Raw genomic sequence first — 21222 nt, 5'->3', positions numbered from 1 at the left:
CGATAAAAACAATAACAAAATAACGCTCAAAACCGATAAAAACCCTGAAAACTATACATTTCACACCTGAGCCTCAATTCTCGCGGCCTGGTACCAAACGACTCACGGACCGGTACCGGTCCGAGGCCCAGGGGTTGGGGACCGCTGGTCTAGAGCACAGGTCTGGAGGGATAATTACAGGTTTTAATGACCTGCTGTAAGGTGTACCTTTTCTGGCATCCTAAAAACCCCAAAGCTGCTTTTTTTGGGTTATAATCAAGTATTTTGGAAACTTGAACCCCGCAAAAGAAAAAAAGATGTTTTTTTTTTTCTGGTTTGTGGTGCAACATAAGTGAATACACAGAAATGGACTGAGCTTCTAGCTTATTACAACCCTCTTCCACTTGACTTTTTTCCTTTCTCGAAAACCTGCTTAGGAATCCCAAATCTCAACCACCCACTCACCCCAATTTACCAGCATTCTCCCCAGGCTAAGTCATTTATTTAAATCCATATTCATTTTCCTCCAAGCAAAGTGATCTGTCTGAATTTACAGTTAGTGCTCTCTCTGTCTTCTGTCTATCTCTTACTATGTAAGATTTTCTCTATTATTCTCTCTCAAATGTATATTTTCTCTCTGAAACCCCGTTCATCCATCTCTCTCACTCTCAGATTTCATCTTGCAATCATTTTCTCTGTGTGTTTCACACTCTCCCCCTTTTTTCTACCCATTTCTATTGTTCTCTGCCCCAAGCAATTCAATCCATCTGACTTTAAGAATCAGATCATCCAATCAGGGCCCACTCGGTAGACAGAGGCGGGCCCTGAGGGACAAACTAACCAACTCTCTGATGGGATTAGACATCCCACCTGTCCATCACTTTAGAAAACCCACACTAGGCCAATCGCCTCTTCACATAGTTTCATATAGTTGTCATTAAGACACAGGGCTCTGTTTTCTACACATCCATGCATGCATACAATGAGGTGAGTGCACCCATTAACATTGTAATGTATGTTTGCACTGATTGCCGATCACGCTTCAACTGAGTCGTCCTCGGTCAGAAGGAATGGTACTCCACAGTGATGTAGTTCAAATAACTTTACTAAAGAGGTGGCAGATGACATCAACAGGATGTACAGCGTTGGTAGGGAGGCATTACAGTATTCACATGCAGGTAACGGGGGTGTGAGTGTGTATATGGGTATGTGTGTGTGGTCATCTGTAAACAGAAAGAACAAACATTTGTATTAACCACTATGGATAGCAGTGTACCCCTTATACAGTACTGTGGGTTTCCAGCGTAATGTTATACAATCTGCCATAACCTCATGGCCACTAGATGGCACCCTAAGACCATAAATGAATTTCTGGCTTGTATATACATTGGCAAACCAGACCTCTGCTGATTGCAACGATTCAAAGAATAAACATAGTAAATAGTTACATCCACCTACAACCACAATGCTTGACAGTAAGTCGTATATGGAATGAAATATGGGCTGAACACAAGGCTGCCTGTAGTAGGCCAAACAAAACGCATCTTAGCGATAGCAATGGGACTAGCCTCTTAGCGATAGCAACGAGACTAGCCTCTTAGCGATAGCAACGGGACTAGCCTCTTAGCGATAGCAAATTACACAGATAAAGTCAACAAGCCTCACTCTCATCTTACAATACTCACATGGTAAGCACGCACGCAGTATTAACTCACACCGAATGCACGTTAATACGTTACTCCTCCGACACACCTCTCATCTGTGCAGCGCTGCGCTGAACACGTTCCCAACCGGAAGTACAGATACCGAGGTGCATCATGGGTAACGTAGTATAAAACAGCTACAGTGAACAAGCGGACTTTTAACAGCCGCCCCTGTATTTGTAGGCAAATACACTCCCGCTAGAGTCCTTCTATTTTGGAACAGTGTCATTTGAGTCCTCAGGAACTTTGGGAAGTTCCACCAACTTAGTTACCGGGCGAACATAGGTACTGTCTTTAACCTTGACCTCGGCAGCTCGAACAACGCCATCAATCCCTGGGAAAACTTTGGCAATGGTACCCACAGGCCAAAGGCCTCTAGGCAAGTTACAGTCCACAATCATAACAGCTTGTCCCACAGCCATGTTGTCAGTGGACCTCCTCCATTTCTGTCGGAGTTGCAGTCCTGGGAGGTAGTTCTGTATGAACCGCTTCCAGAAGTGATCGCTGATGACCTGACTGTGCCTCCATCTTCTGTTAGAAAGAGTGCCTGAGGGGCCGTAAGCTGCCTGGGGTAGTGCCGAATCATGCCGCCCCATCAAGAGAAGATTTGGTGTGATGGGATCTGGGTCAGCTATGTCAGCCGATGCATAGCCAAGCGGCTTTGAGTTCAAAATGCCCTCAACCTCTATGAGAGCAGTGAGTAGGACTTCTTCCACCACAACTTGGTCCTTCAGGACCACTTGCAGAGCTGACTTCACTGCTCTGATTTCCCTTTCCCATGCTCCTCCGAAATGAGGAGAGTGTGGGGGATTGAAGCAGAAGTTGATAGTCTGCTTGGCCAGTTGCTGCTTGAGGTCAGGCTCCATGTTTTCAAACGCCGTTTGGAGTTCTCTGTGCCCACCTCTGAAATTGGTCCCTCGATCAGACCACATCTCGTATGGCTTTCCTCGGCGTGCAATAAATCTGCGTAATGACATAAGGAAGGAATCGGTGTCAAGACTAGGGAGGAGATCAAGGTGCACGCATCTGGTTGTAAGACACTTGTAGATGATTCCCCAGCGTTTCTCTCTTCTACGACCTATCTTTATCGTGTATGGCCCAAAACAGTCTACGCCCGTTGACCAGAACGGCGGCTTATAGAGTCTCAGCCGCGATGAAGGTAAGTCAGCCATTTTGGGTGTAGAAGGTGAGGCGCGCCATCTCCTACAGTCCACACACTGGTGCTGATGCTTCTTAATGGCTTGACGTCCTCTGAGAATCCAATAGGTGCGCCGTATTTCCGCAAACAGCCTCTCTGCACCTGGATGAAGGAGCTGGTCATCGTAAGTTTTTATGATGAGCTTGGTCAGGGGATGTTCAGCTGCTAATACAATGGGATGAATACTGTCTGGATCTAAGTCGGCAGCTCGACGGAGGCGGCCTCCGACTCTGATGAGACCGGTAAGACTGTCATATTCAGGGGACAGCACGCTAAGACGGCTGTCTGAGCGGACTGGGTGCCCGATCTGGAGGGCTCGGGCCTCCTCTGAGAAGCTGTCAGTCTGTGCCGAGCGAAGCAGCATGGTTTTGGTTTCTAGTTGCTCCGCTGCTGTAATAGGAGCGTCAGCCGCCCCGTGTTGGGTCTGGTAGGTAGCAGCAATCAGCTCATCTAGCGTGGCATATTGTGTTGGATCCGGTAAAGTCGGGGATGCAGAAACGTGCCCACAGAATGCAGTCTTCCTGAGCTCTGCCTCACTGCATGCCGGGAACTCTGTTGGCGACTTAGGCCAAGTGTCAGCAGGTTGTGACAGAAAGGGTGGACCATGTGACCAACGATTGCGGACAGTTAGGTCAGCGAGATGTTTCCCTCTGGTGATGTCATCAGCAGGATTGAGGTCAGAGGTCACATACCGCCACTGTTCAGGAGATGTCAGCTCCTGTATTTCACAGATTCTAGTCCCCACAAATACCTTATAGCGACAGGAACTAGACTGGATCCACTGCAGCACCGTTGTAGAGTCTGTCCACAGGTAGATCGATTTCAGGAGGATGGTGAGCTCTGTCTGGAGTAATTTGGCCAATTGGGCCCCTGTGAGCGCTGCGCAAAGCTCCAGCCGGGGTATTGACACCTGTTTACGTGGGGCCACTCTGGAGCGAGCCATCAGGAATGATGTGGCGATGGGCAGTTGTTGATCGATTACTCGGAGATAAGCCACAGCCCCATACGCCTTTTCTGATGCGTCACAGAATATGTGAGCCTCGTATGTCACATTGCTGGAGTTGTGAGAAGGAGTGTAGCAGCGGGGAATGGTGACATGCTGAAGGTGTGACAGTTCGCCTTCCCACTCAAGCCAGGACTGAAGTAGATTCCCTTCGATGGGCTCATCCCATCCTCTCTCTGTGCTCCACAGGGCCTGTACAATCAGCTTGGCCCTTGTAGTGTAGGGACAAATATAACCTAGGGGGTCATACTGGGTAGCTAGTACCTTGTACACGTTGCGCAGCGTGACCGTGGAGTAGGTTATAGGGCGGTGCTTATATCCCAGGACATCTGTCGGGCAGTGCCAGCTGAGTCCTAATGTTGACTCTTGTGGGTCGAGACTTTTGAAGTTCAGCCAAAGCTCGCAGCTCTCTGATCTAGCTGAAGCGGGCAGGTGAGCAACTACGTCGGGCACGTTGCTCGCCCACTGACGTATCTCGAATCCTCCTTGAATGAGTAAATCTCTCATTCGGTCGATGAGCTGCTTTGCCTCTTCTGGGTTGGATAGGGACTGTAAACAGTTATCCACATAGAAGGCTGTGTGGACAGAGTCACAGATGTCCTTGTGGGTGTCTTCGTGCTCCCTTGCATGTCTCTGTAGGGCGTAAATAGCACAACAGGGGCTACATGTCGTTCCGAAGGGCAAAACTCTCCACTCATATACGTCGGGGGGCCGGTCAGTTTCACAATCCCTCCACAGAAACCGTAGTAGAGGACAGTCCTCTGGGAGCAGCCGAATCTGGTGAAACATGGCTTTGATATCTCCACTCACGGCTACAGGGTGTTGGCGGAAGCGGAGTAATACCCCCAGCAGAGTGGGCCCCAAGGGAGGTCCTGGTAAGAGGTAGTGGTTCAGGACGGCCCCCTGAAACTCAAACGAACAGTTGAAGACCACCCTAGCTTTATCATTGTGATGTACCATGTGGTGGGGTACATACCATGACTCGGAAGAGCTATGTGTCTCATCTGGGCTCAGCTTAACAACATAACCAGAATCTACTAACCTGTGGATCTCCTGGCTGTATGTGAGGGTCAGATCAGGATTCTTGGCCAGCTTACGTTCGGTGGATCTGAGGAGGCCTTTTACTGCTTCAGGAGAGACACACATCCGTGGAAAGTCCCTCCTTCTCAGCAGCGGAGTGGCGTATCTCTCGACACCATCTACTGGGACTCTGATAGTCTTTGTCTCCAACATAGCTACCGCCTCTCTGTCCTCCTTTGACCGTGTGACCTCCTTCTCTGTCCTGTAGGGGGGAGCATCTAGTTGCCACAAACGCTTCACATCTTGATGCACGGCCTCTGCAGGAGAAAGGCACATGTTCAGGCACTGCAGGTCCCCCTCAGATGTAGGCATACTACTGGCCGGCCCCTGGATGGCCCATCCGAGCTTGGTGCAGATAGCTACTGGCCCTTTGGACGACCCCCGAAGGACGGGGCGGACAGGGGTGATGAGATGAGCGTTATCTGAGCCAATCAGCACCAAAGGTTGGATCTGGTTAAATCCCTCAATCTGGACTTTCTGTAAGTGAAGATACTTCTTCTTTAGCTGTTCAACTGGACATGACTGAGTAGCTAGGCTCAGTTGTTGGGCTGTGAAAGCATGTGTTACTTTGTACCTCACTTTGGGCTTAGCCCTTGGTGACACCTGAAATGAGACAAAGCCTCCCTTCATCTGGATTACATCTCGACGGATAGTTCTCAGTGAGAGTGTTGCTTCCTCCTGTTCCAAACCTAGAGATTTAACTGCCGCTGGAAGCACAACAGTCTTCTCTGAGCCGTCATCGAGCACAGCAAATGTATTCAGTGATTTGCCCCCATAATGTAGTTGGATTGGTACTACCTTAAGCATAACACGACCTGAGTGACTTGAATAGTCTAGGTAGACCATACTAGTACTCACAGTTAGTATGTTAGGGTCCCGCTTCTTGGCCTCAACCAGGTCATGGAGCACCAACAAATGCTGGTCACCACAGGTGCTGCACGGCTTCTTCAGAGTACACTGCTCTGGAGAATGTTTACGGCCACAGCGCCAGCATTTGGCCTTCTCGGTAATCCAGGTAGCCATAGCTTTGAGGTCTAGCCTTTTGAATCCATCACAGCCATTCAGATAATGCTCTGTCCCTTCGCAGTATGGACAATAAGGTTTGAACTTCTGTTTCTTCTTAGGTTGGACTGTCGGATCTGGAGCTGTAGATTCTCCCTCCTGTTTTAGCTTGGCTTGGGCTGGATTTGGGCCGTAGTAGATGGAAGCAGATCTGTTGTGTGGCTTGAGCCCTGCTGAGGCTTTGAGTAGGTTCTTCTCTGGACGTGGCTTGTCCGGGGGCATTTGAGAGGCTTGTCTGGATAGCTGAAGGACTTGGGATTTCCGTTCGAGCCATTCTGAGAAGTCGTACATATTGTATGTTCGGCTGCTGCCACTGCGGATGATCCCCCGGGTGATACAGTACTCGATGAAGTTGTCCCTGTAGTTCAGAGGGAGCTTAGTAAGCAGTCTGTCCACATGTGAACCACAATGAAGCTCACTGGCTGCTACTTCATCCATGGTACTGAGAAGCCCAACCAGGCTGGACACCGACAGGGAGAGGTCCTCAATAGCTTGAGAGTCTCCAGCTCTAATAGGGGGGGCGTTTAATATGGTGCTAAGCTCACTTTGGACTAACTGCCTTGGCTGTCCATACCTCTGCTCTAGCGCCCTCATTGCACTAGTGTAGGGAGTGCGGTCGTGAATGTAGCGCTTAGCTACCTGTAAAGCGCTGGGATGCTCTAGATGATCTAGTAGGACCTGATACTTGTAATCTTCTCCCAGATGTGAATGTGGCCCTAAGGTGCTGTCCAGCCCTTTCTTCAATAAGGCAAAGTCACTCTCTCTCCCCGACCGGAAGATCACCAGCTTAGGCTTTGGGATGCCGTATGAAGATGCCACCATCATCTCCATCAGGTTTGGTAGAGGCATTCCTGCTGGGTAAGTTGTGGCAACCTGCGGATTATGGTGTTCAGCAGAGGAAGATGATGAATAGTGACTGCCTGAGGGATAAGGAACATAGTGCTTGCCAGCTGGATCAGGCACAGCTTCAGGATGCAGTATGGTGGGCACAGGGCGATGAGCTTCTGTCCACTGTGATGGCTGGGTCACAGGCGCTGGTGGACGTGAAGGTTGCTGCAAGTACACAGGATTAGCTGGATGTCTGACTTGGAAGACAGGAGCAGCGAGACGTGACATCTGCTGCAGACTCATTGGGTCCACAGCCTGTGATAGCTGGTGCACTGAAAGATGAGCATGTTGTAGTGGCTGATCAGCTGGGGATGCAGAATGTAATAGCTGCACCTGGCCTGGCCTGTTTATCAGGAGCTGATGTTCCGATCGCTGATATGAGAAGGGTTCAGCAGTGCATCGCCCAGGTCTCCTGAGTGGCGTCGATGCAGCTACATAAGTGGCAGGGTGCAGCACTGGCTGAATGTGAAGGCTCGCTTTACGGGGAGGTGATGGAGCAGATGTTTCCACTGGCGTCGGCATGTTCGCCGGTGTTGTGGTGTCATGTAACACCTCATTGCTAGGTTGTAGTGGTGCAACTTCTGTTATGGAGGAAATATGTTGGGGTTGTTCTAACGCTCCTGTTTCTGGGGGAAGAGGACTGCCAGGTTTAGAAGCTTGCTCCAAACGCTCCACCCGCTTCAGTAATGTCCCACGAGTTTCCTCCATAGACACTTGCAGTTGAGTCATGTGTTGGAGGACACTGCTCCAAACTGATTCCATCTTCTGCCATCTCTCATCCTCTTCATAGTCGGAGCTGCTTGAACTACTTGGAGCGCTAGATGGCTCAGTTAGGTTGTGCTCATAGTCCACCAGATGTCCTGGAAGTTTCTTCTCCCGCGTTGGACGGGGGCTACTCGATGCACCTCTATCCTGAGGGTTTGCCATCTCATTAACTCAGCCAAGGCGAATCCGGCTCGAAGGACCACTTGTAATGTATGTTTGCACTGATTGCCGATCACGCTTCAACTGAGTCGTCCTCGGTCAGAAGGAATGGTACTCCACAGTGATGTAGTTCAAATAACTTTACTAAAGAGGTGGCAGATGACATCAACAGGATGTACAGCGTTGGTAGGGAGGCATTACAGTATTCACATGCAGGTAACGGGGGTGTGAGTGTGTATATGGGTATGTGTGTGTGGTCATCTGTAAACAGAAAGAACAAACATTTGTATTAACCACTATGGATAGCAGTGTACCCCTTATACAGTACTGTGGGTTTCCAGCGTAATGTTATACAATCTGCCATAACCTCATGGCCACTAGATGGCACCCTAAGACCATAAATGAATTTCTGGCTTGTATATACATTGGCAAACCAGACCTCTGCTGATTGCAACGATTCAAAGAATAAACATAGTAAATAGTTACATCCACCTACAACCACAATGCTTGACAGTAAGTCGTATATGGAATGAAATATGGGCTGAACACAAGGCTGCCTGTAGTAGGCCAAACAAAACGCATCTTAGCGATAGCAATGGGACTAGCCTCTTAGCGATAGCAACGAGACTAGCCTCTTAGCGATAGCAACGGGACTAGCCTCTTAGCGATAGCAAATTACACAGATAAAGTCAACAAGCCTCACTCTCATCTTACAATACTCACATGGTAAGCACGCACGCAGTATTAACTCACACCGAATGCACGTTAATACGTTACTCCTCCGACACACCTCTCATCTGTGCAGCGCTGCGCTGAACACGTTCCCAACCGGAAGTACAGATACCGAGGTGCATCATGGGTAACGTAGTATAAAACAGCTACAGTGAACAAGCGGACTTTTAACAAACATATAGGTCGATATTATTAAGCTTTGGCTTGGATATTAGACAGCTGATCGAGAAAGCAAATTAAAGGTGAGAAAATACACATAAACACAAAAGTTGTAATCTAATTACTGGAATTTGTAAAGGAAACCGGTAGAGAACAAGTACCTCAGTTTTTAAATGTTTATAGTTTGTTAGTGCATTCATCCACTGTGAGGCTCCAATTTAACTAAACTACTTTTATGTACTATATAGTAAAATGTCTTTTTGCTTTAAAACTTTCTTACCCACTTTCATCTTTTTGGTAGATGTTAAAGGGCTTAAAAAAGACATGCGGGTTGTCACACTCTGTGTTTTGTGGTTTTCATTTTCTCTTTTTTTCTGTTCTTCGGGAATGTTTGCAGACCCCATGTGAATTAATACTCTTATTAGCATAGGGATATAGGTCAACACTGCCCTGAATATGTCTGTTCATATGGCCTGATTGTGGCCTTGGTGTGTGTTTATGTGTGCACGCAAGACTAAGCTAGGTGTTTATTTAATCTTATTTATCTTTATTTTTAAAATCATAATTAAAGAAAGGTGGAAAATTTACCACCATATACTACATATATGAATGTATTTTTATAGATTCAAATTAACCTTAAATTAAACAATGATTAAATTACATAGGTTAATTAATAGGAAAAAATATTTTCTATACAGTATATACTATACTATAATACAAATTCACAGGAAACAATCAGTGGGGTGGGGATGGAGGGATGGGGGTAAGAGAGGGTCAACAAATAGTGATTCTCCACATGAATGTCATATCAGTTTGAATAAGTAGCTGATATTACATTCATGTGGATAAAATCACAGGTGCACATTCAGTGTGCATAACATGACTTGCAGTCATATACAAATGGCAGCTGCACTGGAATCTGTCTGGACATGGTTAAGGTGATGATGTTCAAAAGAAAACTGACCAAATTTTAATTTGTGTTGGCTTTTTTTGAACCGAACTTTATCTGGGTTCATCCCAGAGGTTGTTATCCCAGAACAGGTTGGAAGGAACTTGCTAGTGAACTGTTTCCAGCTTATTTGGACAACATGACACTAATCATGCTGGTGATTACCTGCTTGCACTGTGCCAGCTTTTGCTCTCAATTTTACACCACATGATTTAATAACATTTAGTGAATGAATCTGAAATGGATGTAAATATTAGTGGTGCAATGCTGAACAGACCAGAAGCCTGGCCTCTTTCATAGCTTTTTAACAGCTTGAGGTGTAAATCCAGCTGCTATGTGTTGATATGAATACAGAAAGAAATGTCAGATTTAAACAGTTCCTCTCACCTTTATTACACCTACTTTTTCCCTTGCATTTATGTATATTTCTTAGTTTTTAATGATGATGCAAGTGAAAGAAGTGAGTATTCATGGCAAAGGCGAACACTAAAAGAAATCACAGAGTGAAGAAATAATGATAAAAAAAATTGTTAAAACATCTGATCAGGTCATATTTGACCCAAGGGAGAGCCCGGGGAGATGAAGAATCCGCTCGAGAGATTATATATCCTGACCAGCATGAGGCAGCCTCAGGATGCCCCAGGAGGGGTTGGACGACAAGGTTGTGGGAAAAACAAAAAACAAAACAAAGACAACATCATAATGAAATTTCGTTTCACTGGATGGTGTGGAGAAACAAAGACAAGTTTTATTAAGAAGATTTCTTGTTTCTAAACTTAAGTTGTGATGATTTATTGACCAAGAGCCATAAACAAAGCATTTTGAAATGAATTTCAGCTCATATTATGTTTTAGTTTAAGCATGTAAACAATCATTATTCTTCACATAGTGTCTCTGCCTTTTTCCTAGTATTATATTTTAACAAGGCCGCATTATTTTTTTGCCCTTTCACTGTTTTTCATCATCTTGCACCCTCTTTCTTTCACTCTCACCTGTCACATTTACTAACACTTTGTGCAGTTCTTTTGTCGCTTTATGTGTGAGAGCACAAGAATAAACAAATGTGATGACACGTGTGTCAGAGGAAGGCATTGCTTTCTTAGTACGATTGAGGATTTTAAGCGGTACAAAAGCATTACAATCAAATTACTTTATAATGCATATACTTGTTGTTTGTACCAATACGTAGGAAAATAGGTTCTCTTTGAAAAATACTGCAACTGCAAAGTTCAATGGCACCTTTATTTCCCATCAGTCCTTGTCTGCTTCTGGGCAGAAGGAAAAGAAATCACAACCATGCTGAAATCCTCCAGGACTTCCCAAGGAGACCACCTATGAGGAGAGGTTGGCCATTTTATCTTTTTTATTTTTTTTAAGGATAGCTTTTGCTTTTTGTAGACTAGACGTCAGGACTTTACCTTGGAGTAGATCTCTATGATAGGGTTATTACTTGAGTAATCCAACGAAAATGAAAATATTACAAATAATCATGAATTCAGCCCTATCCTTATTTGAGCATGTATGTATTACAGAGCATCCAATTGCAACATCAGACAACAAATAAATCAGTATGTCCTCACACCCCCCACACACAGCTGCACGTAATTGCTACTCATTGTCTTTACCAATAACACTTTGTCATTGCTAAGACGGGTCAAGCACAGGGCATCACAGACTGAAACTCGCATGGACAGCTACAGCAGCGGCCTCGTCCTATCTGAACTGTTCATGTGTTGCAGTGATGGGGCGCTAATGGACCAGCAGGAAATAACATGGCTTCCTGAGGGAACACAAAATGGAGGTATGGTAACTGCTGCCAATATGTCAGGGTGAGAGTGAGAGGCTGGTGGGGAAGCGGGTATATGTTTGAGCACTTTATGGGCAGTGCACAAGTGCAAACAATCACTATATACTGAAAAACACTAAAGAGAACTTTAAAGGATTAGTGGATCAATACAATGTTTTATTTAAATTGTTTTTTATCTTATTTTATGCAGTATTTGGTAGACAAATAGTGTTCTACTGTGGTCAATATATGTGGCTGTGCTGAGAAACTGTGTTTAACACAAGGCTGGTGGGACCTTGTGTAATAGGCACCACCCTACTTAACTTCTCAATAAGTGGATGTTTGTGTGTTGATGCAATTGGTGCTGTGTACTTTAGCATGGTAATTAGTAGCTAATTAGTTATTGATTAAGGTCAGTATATTTTATGGAGGTGAGAGGATATGTGTGACATGGGGCACAGTATAACAGCTCAGCCATAATTCACCCTCTACTGCACAAATACACAACCAAACACCTGCACAAACAATGTAGACATCTGCATGTCACTTTCCCTCCCCCGGTTATAGCAGTGACAATGACAAGTAATTTATTCATTATTATCCTTAATAGTTTTCATATTTGTTTATTTATGCTAATGATATTATTATTAGCTAATGATAGTTAATGTCAGACTAGTCTGTTATAATTACATTTATAAATAAACTAACCTGTGAATATACCTACCCCATGTCATCTAAGAGCTAAAACTGTAGTATTATACTAATGCAGATGCAGTAATTTCCATGAATGTTATTAACAATAATATAAAAAAGGGTGAGGCGTCCATCTGGGTTGGGAAAGAGTTGCTGCCTAGTGGAGTGTAAGTATGTCAGGGTTTTGTTGACGAGTGAGGGGAGAGTAAGGCAGGAGCGTAACAGATGGACTGGTGAGGTATCAGTAGTGATGATGTTAGTGTCCCCCACAGAGGAGTTGGAGGAGGTGAGCCAGGAGAAGGAGGTCTGTTCATATCTGCTGAGACTGCTGCCCCCACGACCCAGAGTGACAAGTGTCAGAAGACAGATGAATGGATGGATGGGTATTATTAATATTTAGTATATTTATCATTTTTGGGGCGTTCATATTATGTAATATAAAAAAAAATACATACACCAAATTACAATTGTGGTATTTGCAATACACGTTTATACCGTAATATATACTGTAAAAGTTATATTCAGATAAAAAGTGTCTAACTTAACAACTTTCTCTAGATGACCCACTGAGTTATAAATATATTACTGTGATTAAATTCAAAACTGAAGTCCATTCTGATGTCAAAATGATCATAAAAATGAATATACCTCATAAGGCATTATATGTAATATAAACCCTCAATTGAACCAGTTTTCACTCCCTGAAAGTTTTGTCACCAGACAATCTATTGAACATTTTATGTGGGGGTGTTGGCGTGGGGTGCTGGGGAGCATTCATAGCTTTGCTGATTTAACACAAAAATCTCTTTCTACTCTGTAAGAACTGAATCTCTGGAGGTTTAAAAATAGTTTTAGACCCCCTCAAGGTCGCAACTCCCACAGATATATGTCTTTGAGTGTTGCTAATGGTTTGGTCTGATGTTGTGCACTTCAAATCACTGGCTATTTCCTAAGCCTGTTACTGCTAAATGGAAAATGTGAGTTTAGATTGTAGTGTGTGTGTGTGTGTCTGTGCATGTGTGTGTGTTTGTGTGCATGTGCGTGTGACCTCTGCCTTTAATCCACTTTACCTTTCATTTCCTTTCTAGGCTCTCAAATGACCAAGGGCATCTAGATTGAAGCCCTCTTTTCTCCCTCTTTTATCTCGTGTTTTTGGTCTCTCTCTCTCTCTCTCTCTGTCTCTCACACACACACACACACACACACACACACACACACACACACACACACACACACACACACACACACACACACACACACACACACACACACACACACACACCTCATTTCTTCAAACATGTTGTTATATGTCATTTACATTCTGTTGCTTATAGCAAAAGAGATTTGATGGAGTGTTATAGATATGAAGTGGTTAGCTGGTAGTGACGAGCTGCTAATGATTTAATAAAGGCAAATGTGATTTACTTAATTTGTTTGGTCATTTTAAACCATTAAATACACGACTAATATGATACCTTTATTGACACTAATTATTGTTTTTTTCTCAAGATCTTGGCAGAACCTCTTTACTTAACACAGAATTACCAGATTACCGGCTTGAAATGCAATAATAACACAATAGCCTCAAGTGACTGTAATCATTCTTTAATTATATCCACTGATGAGATTAAAACGATCTACAAGATAATTGTAATTTATATACATCCAGCAGATTCAAACAGTCCAGGTCTGATTTATTTGTAAACAGATTTTTCTTTTCTTTTTTTTGCAGAAATTTAAACCTGTAACTCTGTGAAAGCACTAAAAAAAATTGTTGTATTTATCGGTGCAATTATGTACACAGACCCTCGATGAACATGGGCAAATAACATATAGATGTCCAGTTTATCAAGTTACTATTTATTAGTTACATTTTGTCTGATTTGTATAGTTCAGTATCTACGATTGCTGAAAGATTTTATTCTGACTGTCTCCTTGAATGCCTCATTCTGGTTTTCTTTTCATGCCAGTGATGGCAAAATGTCAATGGCTTCTGAAGCATTTAGAGCCATTGACCAAGTTAGCAGCTTAGTCTACTGCAAAAAAAAAAAAAGAAGAAGAAGTTTCAGATGTACCACCTAATGGCAGGCAACACTAGCAAAAAGCGCAGGACTTACAAAGAAAAAAGTTCCGGATATCCTCAACTCAGAATTTTTGGCATTTTGACAGGTCAAGTAAATAGTGGACTGACAGGCTACAGCTCCCACAGATGAATGCCACCCACAGCATTTGACGTAACTCTGGTGTAAAATATCATAAAATATCTAACTGGTATATGTATATATATATATATATATATATATATATATATATACCACCAGATTAGTGGTGTTAGATTATTCCATGCATGGTGGGGAAATTATGCTTAAATGGTGGTAGCACATTGGCAGTATGTGGGTAGCTATGGACTGCCTGCCTACGTGGACAGAACATCTGTTGTCAGATGGGGGCAATGTCAAAACATGCTACAACTGGTCTGTGGATTACAATTATTTGTGCTGCTGTCCATCAGACAGCTGTGGAGAAGGGTGAAGTTATAAGCAATTTAAAGTGTACAGCCACCCACTATAATTTTCAGAATGTAATTATTGTTATAAATTAGTTTGATCATTTTTGTTTTTTGGCACTTCACCCATTCCCGATGAACTCCGCTGCCGCTCCCTTTTCTGTTCAGGCCCACATGTCAACCAGTTAATGTTTGACCACCATACATCATGCAATGTTTAGTTGGGATCTTTGAAGACCGTATGGCAGAACATTTGCACACATTTGGTTAACAATCTTTCTCCACAGGCTTCCAAATAGGCAAATATATATGAACACAGACATAATCACATAATGAAGTATAAGACTGCTAATTCATAATACCAACACATTTAAAAAAAAAAAAAAAAAGTTCGGCAAAGGTTTCTATTGCCATTATTATTCTTCCCATTTGTTTAATGTGATTTGAGGATTCTCAACCCTAAAACCAAAGCATGCACTTTATCTGCACTCAAATTGAGTTGATGCTAGGGTATCAGCCAGTGACACATCTGCACCTGCCTTAATTATGACTAGATTTTAGCTGAAGTATTCTTCAGACGCAACCTCGCTATCATTATGCAATTAATAAAATGCCATGACAGATTTATTATCAGTTTAATATATTCAGGATGATTTTATAAAAGTGACATTTTTTAACAATATGTGATGTTTTTAACAGAAGCACGATATTAAAAATCTATTATTTCTTATGAAGAAGTATTGCTTTGCTATGCAATAAATCCTTAATATGAACTGTGCTTTGTTGAAATTCTGTGTGTATAATTTCACAGGTTTGAGTAATAGTGCAAGCCAACAGTGAATGCACTGCATGGGGAGAAAAACGATTGATGACAGAGTGCTAAATGTGATGACAGTCACCTAACAGACAAGTCTCTCTTGTCCATCATATTATCATTCCACTTTTTCCTAGACTGAGAGACATAGGTGGGAAGTGATGACGTACAAAAAATTTGTTACTATATGAAAGTTGAGTTTTCAGGTACCTTTAACCATTTAACACTAATATTTCTACTTCCTACTTCTTACAATGGTCTCATTGGGTTTAACACACTTCCTATTTCACTACACAGCTTCCCAACATCAAACTGATTTCAACATAAATAGAGGGAACAACATTACATGTACAACAAAAGGAATCCTATGGGTAAATTCATCACCAGTGCTTATTACATAAACAGATTTTACACGAAAGAGCCATAAACATATAATTTATGTCTCAATTTTAGCACAATGTTCATTTTTCTGTTCGGTCATGAGGACAAAGTCACCCGAGTGTTCAAACTGAGTATATTCATTAGAATGATTAGTAGAAGTTAAAATAAATTAGCTTTGTATATATATATATATATATATTTTTTTTTTTTTTTTTTTTTTACTATTATATTAATATGAAATGCATTTCAGTTAGCTTTGGACCAAACAGCTGTTAGAAATGTCCTTCAAAGAGCCGCCTTTCACTTTATATCTTTAGTACACTTCAAAGTCTGTACTTTTTTGGCAACCATACATCATGCAGTGTTTTATTATCGGTTTTATTTTGACATGCGTATGAATGTTGAATCGGTGCTTCACCTTTTACCAGTATTAAATACAGGTATCTGTAATTCTGCTTGTGGAAAAAAGGTGTGTTGGGCAAGTTACTTTGAAAAAGTAATTAATTATAGTTACTAGTTACTTCTTCAAAAAAGTAACTAGTTAGTAACTGAGTTACAAGATTCTAAAAGTAATTAATTACTTGAAAAGTAAATATTGTTTGACCCTCTGGGGTCCAGGGTATAATTGGCCATTTTAACCACTTTTGATTTTCCCTCCACATTTCACCTTTAAAAACTATTTACTTTGCCTTGTTTGGTATCATTCTTTTCAGCACAACCTCAAATGTCTGAATTTACAGTTATGTTCTCATGTTGACATACTGTATTAACACAATTGATCTAAAATCAGACAAAAAACATAACATCTGAGTAGAAAAAGTTATATTTTTTACTGTAACAACCACAAACATGTTTATTGAACCATATTTCATGGTTCAATTAAATGCATATATAAATTGTCAATTTTAAAATCATATGCACAAGTTTCGCAAACAACAAAGTTATTTGCAGCTGTAACCCAGAGTAATTTCCTGCACTTATTGAACGTATCACAAATACATGACTCCAAGCACATGACTTTGCTCAGCCAATCGGATGGCATGTAGGTCATAGTAAGCCTGTCCCGGGCTTCCTCCCGTCATTTTTTTTTAACACCAACTAACTTATGCAACTTAGATGCTGATTACTGTGAGCCAGAGCCATAGTGTTGTTGTGCACTGAACAGAACGGAATTGGTGAGTTTGAACTTTTAATTGACTGTTTGTATTGCTACCAGCTGACGCTAATTGGCTGCTGTGGGTCCAAACAATTTGATTTTGATTTGACCGATATTTGTTGAATAAAAAAATGTTGTGAAGCTACATAGTATGTAGCAGTTGAAATGTTTCAGTTAAATCCTTATTGGTTAAATATATTATATTTAACCAATATATTGTTTGTTTATTTATAAATTGTGTACACAGGAACAAGAATAACTTAATGTATTTAGCTTAATTGGCTGACATTTTTGTATTATTCTTGTGATTTCTTATTGGCCTTGTTTATTTAATGCAGGCCAGGTGAACCTTTTTTGGGGTATGAAAAAGGACGGCGAGCAAATGAACGGCTAGGAGCAGGACTCATTCTGCAATTGAAGCTTCCACCGGTTGGGTAGGAAGCTATCAAAGACGACGCTCTGTCCCCATTTTCCAAATACACCGATTTCCGCAATCATACACACCATTCCCCTCATTTATGGACAATAGCGCTTGGACATCTCTCATGGACATTCAGATAAAACTCATGGACTTCAGTGTGGATCAGTGGATTTGATGTTAACATGTGTTACTTATGGGGAACTTTTTTTTTTTTTTGAGAATCTGTATTGCTTGGTATAAGCCAGAAGGATTTGCTTAGTTGTCTTTGTGCACCCCCACTGGGTTTGACAGCTATTTACCTTTTACCCCTTTTTTTTTTTTTTTTTTGAACCATTTCAAACTATTTACATAACAATCAGCTGTTCTGCATTCAATAAGATGCCACACAAATATTTTGTGCCATAAAGTTCTGTCCACTATAAAGGAGAACATCACAGCCTGATACCTGCAGGTCTGACAGCAGCAGGTGTATCACTCCTCCTGTTTCTACCTGGAGACAGCAGTCACCTCATTGTTCTGACACACAACACAAAACTATCCAACACTACACACTAACTACACAAGACAACACATTAACTACACACTCCAAACATGCTAAACGTCACAAATCTCTCACATCTCAAAACTCGCTCTCTCTCTCTCCTTCTGCTGTCTTTCTCTCTCTCTCTCTCTCACTCTTGCCGTCACTCCTAAAACTTCCCCCTCTTCCTAAACAAACTAATGTCATGTTGACATGGTACATTTTTCCACCAAAACGAACGGGCTGTTTTTGTTTAGTTTTTTTATTTTTTGGTTATACGCAGAGAGTGCTTGCTGGCGCTGTCCTTAGACAGTAAACATGGCGAAACTATTGAGGAAAAAACACGCATATATATTGTTTATCATGACTCTGGTTTTACGTGGCCTGTCAACAGCATTTAAAAACTGGTATATATCACCTTGTTGCTTTGTCATCTTGAAGTGGTCATGTGATTGGCTTACCACGACTACTTTATTCTTCCTCAGTCAAACAGCAGCACTCATGTGATTGTTTTGCCTCCTTAGCTCCAGGTGTTGTGCCAAAAAGTGATTGTCTACCAGAAAGTGATAGCCGCCTGTGGAAGCGCTCGCAGCTGCTTAAAGCTGTAGCGCCCAGATTACTTATGTAGTCAGCTACTTCCGTGCAACTGATATAAAGTGCAGTAAAGCTGAACACAGCTTCAACCGTCTGTTTGTTGAAAAATAGTAACGCGACCGCACCGCATCTTCTTGTTAGTAACGGTAACGGCGTTGTAACGATAGGAATAGTAACTAGTTAGATTACTTGTTACTGAAAAAAGTAACGCCGTTATTCACATCACTGGTAACTTTACACTTATCTATTAACAGCAGTGTAAAACATTGAGATAGTTTTCTTACCAGGAGACTAAAGCGAGTGTGGTCCTAAGTGTTTGGGAAAACAGACTCCTTTAGGACCCCTGTAAACCCCTGTTTTTGGTTTGCATTGAAAAAGGAAAATAAAATCTGTTTTGAATATCCTTCCTTCAAAAAGGAGGACTGGGTGTGGTATTTTGCATTGCTCATTGCTCACTGACTTGTCAGTCACAAGTAGTCAGCCAGTGATCAACCAATTTCACAGTCTGGCCCACTCTTCCTCGTCACATCTGGTTTCTTGCAACCAAGATGGTGATGCAGGAACACTGAACTCAAGGCTTCAAAATGGGACAAACCAACAGATGATGTCATTGTAGCTACAACCATCTTTTATACTGCCTATGTTCAACAGCACCTGGCAATTCATCTTTTAGCATTTTACTATAATTTTAATATAATAAACTCTATTTATATAATTTTACTTTTCTACCACTTAAAGAATACCCCAGCTTAAACTATTAGCACTAAAATAACATTGTAAATGTAGTAAACTGAAAACAAACGCATGGTGATATATTCAATTATTTTAGAGTGTATTTTTTTTAAAGGATCAGGATATAAAACATTTGCAGAGGTTTCTAATATATTGTCAACAGTGTAGCATGGGCTGACTAGCATCTATTTCACCTAAGTGCAAATAATATAAAGTGTGTGCTTTGGCTGTAAGGCTGACAATCTGCAAATCATATATAAATGCGTGGGAAGAATAATAATGGGAACAAGAAGATTTGCCATAGAGTTTATTAACTTTGGTGAAATTATAAACGGGTGTCATCTCAGTCATCTGCAGTGCATCTACAAAGTATTCAGCGCTTCACTCGTTCCACATTTTGTCATGTTATTCCAAAAGAGATTACATTCATTTTTCACCAAAAAACATTTGCTTGACATTCTTGAAAAACGAATAAAAAATATAAATATGACAAGTATTCACAGCCTTTGCCATGGCAATCAAAATTAAGCTCACGGGCATCCCGTTTCCACAGATCAACTGTCAAATGTTTCTACATCTGGACTGGAGTTCACCTCTAGTACATTGATATGATTGGACATGATTATATCAGGTTCATAAGTTAACTGTGCATTTTTGAGCATATACAAAGCCACGGACATGAGCCAGACACAGAATTGTCTGTAGACCTTTAAGGCAGAATTGTATCAAGGCTCAGATCTGGGGAAGGGTACAGAAAAAACTCAAGGTCCCAGTTAGCAGAGTGACCTCTATCATCCATAAATGGAAGAAGTTTGGAATCATGAGGACTCTTCCTGCAGCTTGCTGCCTGGCCAATCTAAGCAACTGGGGAAGAAGGGCCTTAGTCATGGAGGTGATCAAGAACCTGATTATCACTCTGACAGAGCTCCAGCATTGCTCTGTAATGAGAGGAGAACCTTGCAGAAGGACAACCCAGCAGGCATGAGTGGCAGAGTGGTTATATGGTAATCCATTTTGGAATAAGGCTGTAAAATGACAAAATGTGGAACAATTGAAGCACTGTGAATACTTTCTGGATTTTTTTTTGTTTTTGATCAATGCAATAACAGTTTTGTCATGTTTTTAAAAAAACAAACAAAAAAACAACAACAAAAAACAAACAAACAAAGAAATGCATTTTAAAGATGAAACATTCACAATGTTGATTTCCCCATCTGTCAGTAGCAACTTCTGCAAAGCTACTCCTGCAACACATTGTTTTCACCATCACTAATCAAACACCAGTTAATGTGGAACACCGGCCATGCCTGCAGTGACTAAAGCATCATTTTTCAGTGTACAGGTTTAATTTGATCAACTATTAACGTGAACAGTGCTCCAAGCCACCAACAACCTATGTGCCTTTAATACGACATTATAATTTGAGGAACGAATATGCATGTTGCATAAAAAACAAAACAAAAATATATAAATAAGGGGAAAAAACCCAAACAGTCCACACAGAAATAATCTCACAGACAAACTCAGTGGGTTTGAACAATATTTAGTTTGTGTGGAGATTGAAGACAAATCTCTGAAGTGATGGAGGTGTGTGTGTTTGTCTGTGTGTGTTTGTGCGTATATCTGCACGCATGTTTTAGGGAGATTTAGGGTGTGTGTGTTGGTGCATGTATTAGTATGGATACAAAGCAAATTAAGAATTGATCTGTGTGCTGTTTAATGAACCAGCTGGACACTTTGACACGTATCTGCGTGATCCCACGTGTGTGCACACATATACATATACATATACATATATATTCATCTGTCTGTGGAAGAGTGCTGTATGTACAGTTTTGCAAGGCCATTAAAAGATTTCTGACACACTTTTTCTGCATATAACATTTGAAACAAAAATAGTGGTCATTTCACATTTACATTCACTCTTAGATCGTAGATCACA

The 21222-nt window shown here is 41.7% G+C and overlaps 2 protein-coding genes across 2 annotated transcripts in view; both read right to left on the bottom strand.

Moving 5' to 3' along the window:
- Positions 1-21222, bottom strand: part of LOC113033269 (transmembrane protein 132C) — a 305934-nt gene that overhangs the window by 36921 nt on the left and 247791 nt on the right. The window lies entirely within an intron of this gene.
- LOC145432347 (uncharacterized) lies at positions 986-8744 on the bottom strand. Its single transcript, XM_080309111.1, has 3 exons — positions 8337-8744; positions 1441-8098; positions 986-1202 (listed from the first exon to the last, which is right to left on the bottom strand). The coding sequence occupies exon 2, from the start codon at positions 7838-7840 to the stop codon at positions 1892-1894; it is 5949 nt and encodes a 1982-aa protein (XP_080165237.1). The 5' UTR covers positions 7841-8098; positions 8337-8744; the 3' UTR covers positions 986-1202; positions 1441-1891.

This window comes from Astatotilapia calliptera, chromosome 12 (genome assembly GCF_964374335.1).
Source record: "Astatotilapia calliptera chromosome 12, fAstCal68.1, whole genome shotgun sequence".
NCBI lineage: Eukaryota > Metazoa > Chordata > Actinopteri > Cichliformes > Cichlidae > Astatotilapia > Astatotilapia calliptera.
This window is presented reverse-complemented; position numbering and strand designations above follow the sequence as displayed.

Coding starts and splice junctions, on each gene's coding strand:
- LOC145432347 (XM_080309111.1), bottom strand. CDS start 7,840: ATGGCAAACCCTCAGGATAGAGGTGCATCGAGTAGCCCCCGTCCAACG.